Source organism: Notothenia rossii (genome assembly GCF_949606895.1).
Source record: "Notothenia rossii genome assembly, chromosome: 7".
Taxonomy (NCBI): domain Eukaryota; kingdom Metazoa; phylum Chordata; class Actinopteri; order Perciformes; family Nototheniidae; genus Notothenia; species Notothenia rossii.
Genome location: NC_136905.1, coordinates 22,908,543 through 22,919,108, shown reverse-complemented (window position 1 = coordinate 22,919,108; position 10,566 = coordinate 22,908,543). Strand labels below are relative to the sequence as shown.

The window sequence follows — 10,566 nt, the reverse complement described above, 5'->3', positions numbered from 1 at the left end:
TGATGTACACTACTGCGTTAACAAACATACAGTATGTCACAGTAAAACAGTTTATCTTAAGGATGTGTGCAGAAATGATTCTCAAGAACATACTAATAAATTGCCTGTGTCTTATGTTTAGTAAGCTGCAATGGCACATCTTGAAAATGAAGTGCAAAAAACTAAAATAATTTATTCCACTATGTGGAGAATCACTGTTAAAACGGCTGTAGATTTTTCATGTGTTTTGAACTGTGGGCCAAGACTTTTGTTCTGCACCATCTGTGCCTCAGATCCTAAAATTAATCCAAATTGGTCAAAATGTTTTGCAACTAAATAATTTGATTTTAACTTTTGATTAATATATGATATTCGCCTACTTGTTGTAAATCCTCTTCCTCTGAGGAACAGTTCCAGTGTACCCATCTGTTTTGATACTACAGACAGCATTGCACTGGCCCAAACAGGGTTGCTGCAATGGTTTCTGGTAATGTGAGCTGACACCCTGTAGGTCAAACCCTCAGCAGTCTTGTGCTTTTGATGGAGCCTAAAGTACACTTTGGGCGCCTGCTGTTGCGTCATGAAAGCAACAGGCTGATCTGCAAAGACTTCAGAATGCTTTCACCACAGCTTCAGCAAAATGTCAAGGAAGTTTCAAAGCTTTGTTTCAATAAGCCAAACACTGTATGACCATCATGGTAATGATGAGTCATTAATCTCAGGTTCTCCTGTCCCCTTTAGACTTAAGCAGCAACTATGAATAGGGCAATTTATTACCTTGATTTCAGATATCAAACCTTTAAGTGTATCAACTAGTCATTCAAGGCGTCTGTGATAGCACGGCTTAATTATATGACCAAGGTTCATAAGCCAAACATAATTAATTTCATATCTGTGTGTGTCTGTGTGTGTGAGAGAGAAATATTACAGTTTTGATAAAAGCAGAACCAATTGCTGTTGCCAAAAATCAACAATGCATATTTCAATTGATTTAACACCACTGGTTGTTGTGCACATCTTATTTATTTATTCCTCATTATCTTTGAGTAATGTTTACCTGTTGTTTTACCTGGAAAGATCGTCTTAGCCTTAGGTAATGCTTGGTGCTATTTAAACCTAGAAGAAGCGCTCTAATCTGTCTTAGCTACATCTTGTCTCACCCTTTGTTGTATTTGTGTCTGATGATGAGTACAAACATAGCCTCATGTAAAAATAAAGTGTCTGCCTCTGATACAACCGTAATGTAGCTGACCGGTTTGTTTGCAAGCTAATAAACAGTCTATGGGTTACTACAGTGGTGAAATAAGTATTTAGATCCTTTACCTAAGTGAATGCACTTAAACCACACTGCGAAAATACTCCAGTCTTGCGCTCCAAAAAATACTTAAGTCTGAGTGAAATATTATCAGTAAATCTCAGTATACTTCATCATGCAAAAAATATTGTTTTACTATTATGATGGTTTGGAATTTATATTACGGCTGCATTATTGGGTATGTTGTATTTTACTGGTGGAGATATTCAAGGTAGAGCTTATTCAACTACCTTATGTAAAGTTGGGTAGTTTAATAAAAAAAGAATGCATCATATTCTATAAGCTCATCGTATGTTTGTAATGTCACAGTAAGTATCTGTAAAAAATAAAATGTTAATGAGCTCAGAAACACTGCCATGTTTAGCTTTGGGACCATCAATTATACATCTCATTCAACAAGGTTTTAAAATAGTTTATTTGGATTAACACTTATTCCTATCGTAATCAGATAAAAAAAAAAACAAAAAAAAAATTCCCTCACAAGATACTATTAAGTATACGTGCTATAAATGTGTATCTAATTGCAGTACTTCAGTTATATTAGATTCAATCACTAATTATTTACAACCCCTACTACATCTGGTGCACATGTGCGCTGATTCAACATGTTGTTGATGATGTATACGATTACACAGTGCATCCACTAATTTGGACTAGTTGGTAATACTGTCCCTCAGGCACACTACTCCTGCACCAGTGTGAAATACTATGTAATCCCCAGGGCAACTAAGAGGAAACAGGATATCAAAAGGAAGTATGGCATAGTTCTTTTTTAAACTCTTAGCTGCCATAGTATGATATCTAAACAGCACACAACAGCACAATAACTGCTTTCAGGTTTATACTTATATTTAGGCCATGTCACGTTGCAGCAGTAGCATTACTATGCTGGAAAAGCGAAGCCCCTCATTGGCCAGCTGTGGATGGTGGAGAAGCAACAGTATGACGTGTTGGATCAAACGATATTTACGGGTCTTCCTGTTTGAGCCATGCTAATATTTTAGAGTTCAACTAGATTACTTGAGGAAACAACGATCAGTGTATTGGTTTACAGTGACTGCAGTAGGTTGCCGTTGAAGTGGAGGGGTTTCTCATGTGTTGCAAAATGGTTTTATCTAAAGAATATGATGCAAGGCATACAAATAATAATAAAATGCAATACAATATGGTATGTGTTATTTAAAGCAGTGGTTCCCAACCTAAGGACTAAGACCAGTAAACTGTATAGCAATGAACCCCAAGAGCTTATCATAAAGAAAGGAAAGAAACTTTACATTGCTTTTTCACTTATATAACTGGATGAATTTGACCTTTTCACGCCCCTAAAGTAAATTAAATCAAATCAAGTATTGAGAATCTCTTGGGGGAATCAATAGATCTTTACTTTACTAAAATATATTGACTTAAAATGGGTTTAATTGATCAAACGTTTAGGCCTAAACTACTCAGCAAACCATCTATTGCACCTCAATCTCTTTTTTTAGCTAGGTCATGTTAATACCACGACAAACTGTACCCTTAGTCGTTCCTACTATACATGGAAGTATGCATGGGGCCTGTATTATTTTGAACATAAACACATGGTTACATGAGAACGCACACATGCACATACACACAGGTTCAGAGAAAATCACAAACATACTAACACACACTCACAAACACACACACTCAAACAACAACAAACATACACACATGCACACACAGTCAAGTGTGTGGCAAGCGGCAGCAGCTGCTGTGTGTATAATTAGAGTGTTTTGAAAGCTGAGAGTTGGACGGTAGAACTTTCACCTGCAGCCTAAAAAGGTTGCCATGACGACCAGCGACAGCATGACAATACAACTCCTGTGATCAGCTTCATTACATGTCTATATGTAAGGAACATTCAAATAAAAATAAATGTGGGACACTTATGCAACCTGCTGTTACAATAAGCAATATTAAGCAATTACATGGCAATTACATGACATTACATGACATTACATGACATTACTTCACCCTCAATACAGTATTTCTATTACCCTGTGCAGCAGGTTATGTTGGAGGAACATATCAATACTTGTGGGTCAAGGATCTCTCCACCATATGCTGAGTTCTCAAAACTCTTTTTCCATCTCACCGTCCAACCATTCTGCTTTGGGACTGACACACCCACATGGCATTTCAAAACAAAACAGGTGACTGTCCTAAATATATTTTATGTATGCCGAATTATATTTAAGATTCAAGCTATCTGTAAGTACAAAGCCATTTTAATATTAAGCAATGACATTTAAAAAAAACAAGATTTGTCAGTGTAGTATGTGGAAAATCTGAGCTTCTTCAATGCTGCCAGTTGACTAGCTTCATCCAGAAAGGTGACATTATATCCCCATCTAGTGGAAATGACACAAAGGTGCAGAATGTGCTTAGTTTGCAATGGACTCGAATCTGGCACTATTTCTAAACTTACATTAAAGATGAAACGCAGCTTGAAATGGCTAATTAATGGCTTTGAAGTTTGTTATCTCAGTAAATACATTCCTCCTTAGTATAAAACATGTTGTGTCGTGTTAATATTCACCATGGTTCTGTTCCAACTTTTTTTGTTTTTTATTGAAGAAATCTTAATAAAAGTTTAACATTTATCAGTTTGAGTACTGTTATGGGGTTTACATTGCATGGATTACTTTTTTTAAAATTTAGAACTGTTTGGCTTTATTGCCCGGTTTAAAACAGTTGTTTGAAAAGTAATCAAAAGTATTGAAATGTATTGATTAACAGAACTTTAATTACGTTATTAAAATAGTAACATTACATTTAACAGTTAATGGTAATATGTAACCTATTACATTTTTAACCTCCCCAACACTGGTCGGATCCTGTCACTAAATGTGATCAATTAAGGTTAAGGAATGTCATCAACTGAACAGCAAGGGTTTGGTCAAATGAAATACCGGAATTTCAATGTGCAGAAAAACTTGTTATGTGTACAAATATTAAGAGTTATAAGAATTATGTTGTTGTATTAGACTGCTATTGCCATTACTGGGTATTTATATTGTTGGCGGTGCTAGTTTGATTAGGTGATTATGCAGTCACTAATCCTCAAACACACTGTAGAACAAAAAATAAGCACGAAAAACACAGGTGGATGTTGATGCCAAATCCCTTTGGACAATAGATTCCTCAAATGTGGGACAGTATTCCAAGGTAAAAAAGGCTGGCAGGCAAAGCTTGGTCATGGTTAGGATAATGTTAAAAGGCTACATGCTGACTCTCTGCTCTTCAGCCAGCACTAAATGGAGTGTGTGTGTGTGTGTGTGTGTGTGTGTGTGTGTGTGTGTGTGTGTGTGTGTGTGTGTGTGTGTGTGTGTGTGTGTGTGTGTGTGTGTGTGTGTGTGTGTGTGTGTGTGTGTGTGTGTGTGTGTGTGTGTGTGTGTGTGTGTGTGTGTGTAATAATTCTTAAATGAGGTGCTTTCAGATCCGCCTATTGTTGTTGCTGCCTGCTGTACACACTGCAGTTTACACACCAGTCACATCTCTTAATAAATCATATATCTAGGGAACATCCTGTATGCCAGTGATAATAGGTGTTGTGTTGTGTGTGTGTGTTGCACACACATTCCTTCTTCTTGTTAAACTTTTTCTTCCCAACCAAAGTGTACCTTTTTTGCACTTTTCCAAAGATAAAAAAAACTCTGGACTTTTTCTTTTCTTTTATTATTTGGGGGGATTTTGTAAAAAAATAATAATAATTCCAACACAAAAATCAGGATTACACAAATATTCCATTATCAACTATAAATGTCAATGCGACACTAGGATAAATATCCCTGTTAAAGTTGTACAATTTATCACAATGATTTTTCCTCACTAAATGTTCATCTTAAAGTGCTTGAAGAAATTCAAACAGTATCACACCTCTGTCATGGCAACACTCAATGTTCACAGCTGTAGGCTAGACTTTTGAAATCTCTATGGTTATTTTCATCTTTTGTGCTGTAAAATTGCAAAATGACGTACTTCAGAGCACCCGTTAAATAAAGTGAATGTACTAGTTAGCAGGAGGCTGAAGGAGGAACAGATGGGATTAGACATCTGACGTACTTAGTGTTTGTCTGAAGGTGTTCAAATGACGCTTCACAGTCAAAATAACAAGCTTTACCTGTGATTTTGATGTTATTTACCTCTAATCAAGCATATTTCAGAACACAGTCTTCATTATTTCACGAGTCGACATAACAATAATTTGGTTGTTTGTTTTTTCACATTTAAGTTTATCGGACATATGAACACATTACTTTAAGATAAAGTAATAACTGTCTAGACACAAATGTCATGATCATAATAAATAATCTGTAGCTGGATATTCTGCTTAAATTGTCTTAAGGACGCTTCAAAAATTCACAGTGAAGTTTGTTTTTTACCATGTGTAGATGGTCTGGTTAAATCCCTTTAGAGATCCAGAGAGTTCAATGTTGGATTGCAGCCGCCTGAGGACAGATTAAAAAAATAAGGGGCCGGTTGGCAACGGGTAAAACCTTTTGGAGTTAAAGCTTAGGGACAGATCAGTGCCGGAGGATATAAAAAGCAGCACAAACAAATAGCTTGTCTCACAAATTAAGCTCTGAGATCGTCTTTTGCTCTGGACTGGAAGATTCCAGACAAACAAAACAAAGACAACATTTGATTCCAAATTTAAGAGGAATTTGAGAATCAGAGATCTTCGCAGGTCATCTGTATCTCCTTTAGCTCTGCATCAGCAGCCATGGTACTGGAGGAGATGGAGTGTGACTCTGTATATGAGCCCCATATCACTGTGAGTATTAAGCTTAAGTTAAACTTTCTGCTCCATTCGCTGCTGCAGGTGTTATACTTGTGAGAACAACTTTTACCTCAGTATCAGAGGGATCTTTTCCTGCATGGCTACATATGGAGCTTAAAGCATCTGGTTTTAATTCACATTACAAAAATGAATCTGCTGTGTGATTGTTTTGCTTTTTAGGAGGAACATGTAGAGAGTTACTATGGGAAGGTGCACTGCATCATGATGGGAACTCCAAAGACAAACCATCCTGTTATCTTGACATTTCATGATGTTGGACTGAACTGTAAGTCCAAACTACTTCACTAATGTTTGTACCCTGCGCACACTAAACCTACTGTAAACCTATATACAAGTGGGAGAAAAAAGTATATGAAGTGTTTTAGATCAGCTAAGCTAAAAAGTAATTTTTATTTATTGTATGTATTTAATACAAAGAATAGCTTATATTTCAGTATGTAAAACCTTTAAGCGTGCATTTATTAATATAAATATCTCTTCTTCTTAAATATCTTTACATTAAACCAAGCATACATTTTCAATTTGTCTAGATAAATATTTATCTGAGTGATATAGTATATTTACTTTTCTCATTTTCTTTTTATTTGTTATTCTTATTGATTTTGATGCAGTTTTGTTTTTTGCTTCTCGCAGACAAATCCTGTTTCGAAACCCTGTTCAAACACGAGGATATGCGGGAAATTATCAGACATTTTCCAATTTGTCACGTTGAAGCGCCAGGACAACAAGAGGGAGCCAAAACTCTGCATACTGGGTCAGTGTTTTAAGTTGTAAAAATAAATTACTTTACATGAGTATATTAGGTTTAACAGATTGAGTCCGACCCTTTACTGATGGTTATGTGAACTTTGACCCCTCAGACATACCTACCCTACAATGGACCAGCTGTCTGAAGTCATTCCTGCTGTCATCAAACACTTTGGGTGAGTTCAACAGATACTTTTAATTGTCCTTTTATTAAAAGTTAGACTGTTTTCACACAGCACTCCAGGATTTATCTCAGTTCGACTTTTGGCTGCTGTTTGCAGGTTATCTCGGGTGATTGGAGTGGGAGTTGGAGCAGGAGCTTACATCCTGGCTAAATTTGCTGTGAGTTCAAATCTCTTCCCCTAATCCCATTTCACCTTAAGACAGAGGGACGAAGTGTGACAAATAGTTTGGAACATTTAAAATTGAAATCTTTACTCTTGTCAAAACAGATCTTCACTAAGCTGTAGTTTCTCTTAGTGTACACTTGAATATCAGAGTTATTGATTAGATATTTTTGTTAAATCCTAGAGATTGGATGACACTGCTTTACAATACCTGTACATTCAGCAGCTCTCCTTTCCATAAAAAACTCTGAACAGGGAAGATAAATATTTTATCCATGATATTAATCCATGGGTGAATATCAAGGATATGATCTAGTACAAGAGTAAAATGACGTGGAGTCATTCACACTCCAACACCAAATGAGAGAACTGCTGAAAAAACAAGTCAGTAACTGTATGTGAATAATATTGTAGAAAACTAACCGTTCATATGTGTTTATGTGTGTAGCTGAATCATCCTGATATGGTGGACGGATTAGTCTTGATCAACATTAACCCCAGCGCTGAAGGACTAATCGATTCTGTTACAAGCAAGGTGAGCAGTGTGTGTTGATCACTTCGTTCAAGGTTGATCGTTTGTTTAATAAGATTAACATCTATTTGAAGAGCAGCAGTTCTGCTTGTCAGACATCTTTGATTGCCAGATCTTAAGAAAGGCAGGAATGATTAGAGTGCCCAAACCATCCTCTCTTTGAGGTACTGGGTTGAGTGCAATAGATTCAAATGTATAAGTATGACTTTAATCTATACAACCACCTGTATTTATAGATATTGGATTGCATTGGACTGATTCTGACATTTTAAACCTGATGTCAATTTAATGAATAATATGCTAATCTAAATGTAGCTGAATGTAAATGTAGTGATTTTCTTATGTGTTTTATAGATCACTGAATGGACCCACACTCTCCCTGACACACTCATCTCACATTTGTTTGGAAAGGTAAGTTATTGGCTTCCATTACCATGTAACAAAAGTGTAAACATCTTCAAAAATGTTGATTATTAATTATAAAGTGAGTCTTTTACAGAATACCTTTGTCTTACTGATGTTTCAGGTTGAGATTTTGAACAACCATGACCTCATCGCCACATACCGCCACCTCATCACGACAACAATGAACGAGTACAACGTGAGTGAGTTCCTTCACTCCTACAACCACCGCCACCCCCTGGAGGTCGAGAGGCCCATCCCTGGAGGAAACATCAACGCAAGGACCCTCAAGTGAGTACAAACATGAACCTTTAAGGAGGTGATAGCGTCAAGATCTGGAAAATGAATAGCCGGAATAGTTCACATATAATATAATTTCCTTTTTTGTGTCCTGTAAATAGCATCCGATAAAGTGCCAGGCTCTATTTTTTCTTACTAAATGTCTTACTTTTTCTGCCCTTGTCTTTGTTTACAGGTGCTCCACTCTGCTGGTTGTAGGAGATAATTCTCCCGCTGTGGAGGCCGTGGTCGACTGCAACTCTAAACTCGACCCCACCAAGACAACTCTGCTCAAGGTAACCAAGGGACTGACTGACACAACATGTCCATTAACCCATTAACACCACATACAGTTTTTATTAAACCTGACAACCTTTCCTCTTCAAGATGGCGGACTGTGGAGGACTTCCTCAGGCGGATCAGGTAGGCAGGGACATTTCAGTGGCTTTTCCGCTAGCAATAATGTAAAATCTACACTCCTTATTGGTTGGAATTAAATGTGATCCTTTTTTTCTTTCTCTTTACAGCCAGCCAAAGTTATTGAAGCTATGAAATATTTTATCCAGGGCCTGGGATACTGTAAGTCACTGTGACCTAACCCTTAACTATCCTAACCTTTAACATAACTATTACATCACAGAGATCAACACTTTAGGTATTTACATCTCTGCACTGTTAAAAACCACTTCCTGTAAATGTGATTATTGAAACCCCTAACTGGTGTTAGGAGAAGAACATGATACATGCATTTATTTTAATAAGTGGATAACATGTATGTTGAATCATAATTATAAATCTGTTTTGGATACACTCCTATTACCATTAAAGACTGATGCAAAGCTCAAACCTCTCTCTCTTATTTCTCCAGTGTCCAGTGCCAGCATGACTAGACTTGGGTCACGAACAACTTCCGTCTCCAGTATCGATGGCTCTCGGAGCCGCGCACACACCAACGAGCTGCAACGAGGTCGAACATACTCACACAGCGCCGAGGACAAGCATGGCCCCACAAACAGCACCATGGAGCATACTTCATAGACCACATCGTCCAATAAAGTGGCATGCAAGAGAGCACTCTGCACTAAATGGCATGCAATTATTAACATACCTCATTATATTTACTAAGATAGCTTCGCTCTGTCATGCCCTTTTCTTTGCACTAACTCTAGCAGAAAGGTCTTTGTTCCCTCTTCTGTATCATCTGTGTCTCTTCCTATTCCTTCAACTATTTAACCATCATTTCCTATATTTCTCTCCTGGTGTTGTATCTAGTATCTCCATAAATTAGTAATCAAAACTGAACATTGTCTGTTTATGTAAAAAGCTCAAAAGTGTTTTCATGTATAATTGATAAAATTAAGATATAAAGTGTTTTCTAGTCTGAAGACTGGATGTTCATACATATAGTAGGAATGTGTATTGATTATGCTACAGCTTTGTTTTTATTATCTGCAGTTATGGTCATATATTTTAGATCTCAAAAGGTTGAAAATGGGACTTGCTTTTGGGAATAAAATAAAATAATATCATTACTTTAAATGCATTTAATTCAATCATTAAAATGTATTACTTTATGTAAGTATCAGTGAAAATGAACTACATAATTCTGACAAATGATTGCCTTCCCTCTCTTGATTGTTTGCCATTCACAAGATCGTCTAATATGAATGATTGGAATAAAACAGACAACACCTCTGGTTTTGGTTTACATTTTGATAGACAAAAAACTGTCTATCATGTGTCAAGTGACAAAGAAAACGTTTGAGAATAATGTTTGTAAAATACAGGCATTATTTCAGACAGTAATTTTTGATCAGAACATCAGTAATTGTTCCAGAAAATCCCATTACCTTCAAAGAAACAGGTCATCTAATTACATCAATCTTTATATGTGTCACGCAAAAGGTCAATATTGTCGTCAACATGGATATTGTCTTCTTTCTCTGATTCAATCTACAACATGCCATTTACTGCTCAGAATGTCATGAAGGCGAAAGCCTTTTTCTCTGGTTTCCTTGTCATCATAATTGACGATACATCAGTTAAACTCTCAACCACCTAAATAATTCAATCCTAAAAAAGAATTATGTTTATAAATCCTCTTGCAAAGAGATTGCACTTTCCATAAAATTACCTCGAT

The 10,566-nt window shown here is 36.5% G+C and overlaps 1 protein-coding gene across 1 annotated transcript; it reads left to right on the top strand.

Moving 5' to 3' along the window:
* Positions 1-6,041: 6,041 nt before the first annotated feature.
* Positions 6,042-9,826, top strand: LOC307013715 (protein NDRG1-like; the record flags this gene model as incomplete). The annotated part of the gene is made up of 12 exons (XM_079641270.1): positions 6,042-6,092; positions 6,279-6,384; positions 6,753-6,873; positions 6,980-7,042; positions 7,148-7,208; positions 7,662-7,748; positions 8,100-8,156; positions 8,272-8,438; positions 8,623-8,722; positions 8,814-8,849; positions 8,954-9,005; positions 9,295-9,826. The coding sequence occupies 12 exons, from the start codon at positions 6,042-6,044 to the stop codon at positions 9,462-9,464; spliced, it is 1,071 nt and encodes a 356-aa protein (XP_079497396.1). The 3' UTR covers positions 9,465-9,826.
* Between the last annotated feature and the right edge of the window lie 740 nt (positions 9,827-10,566).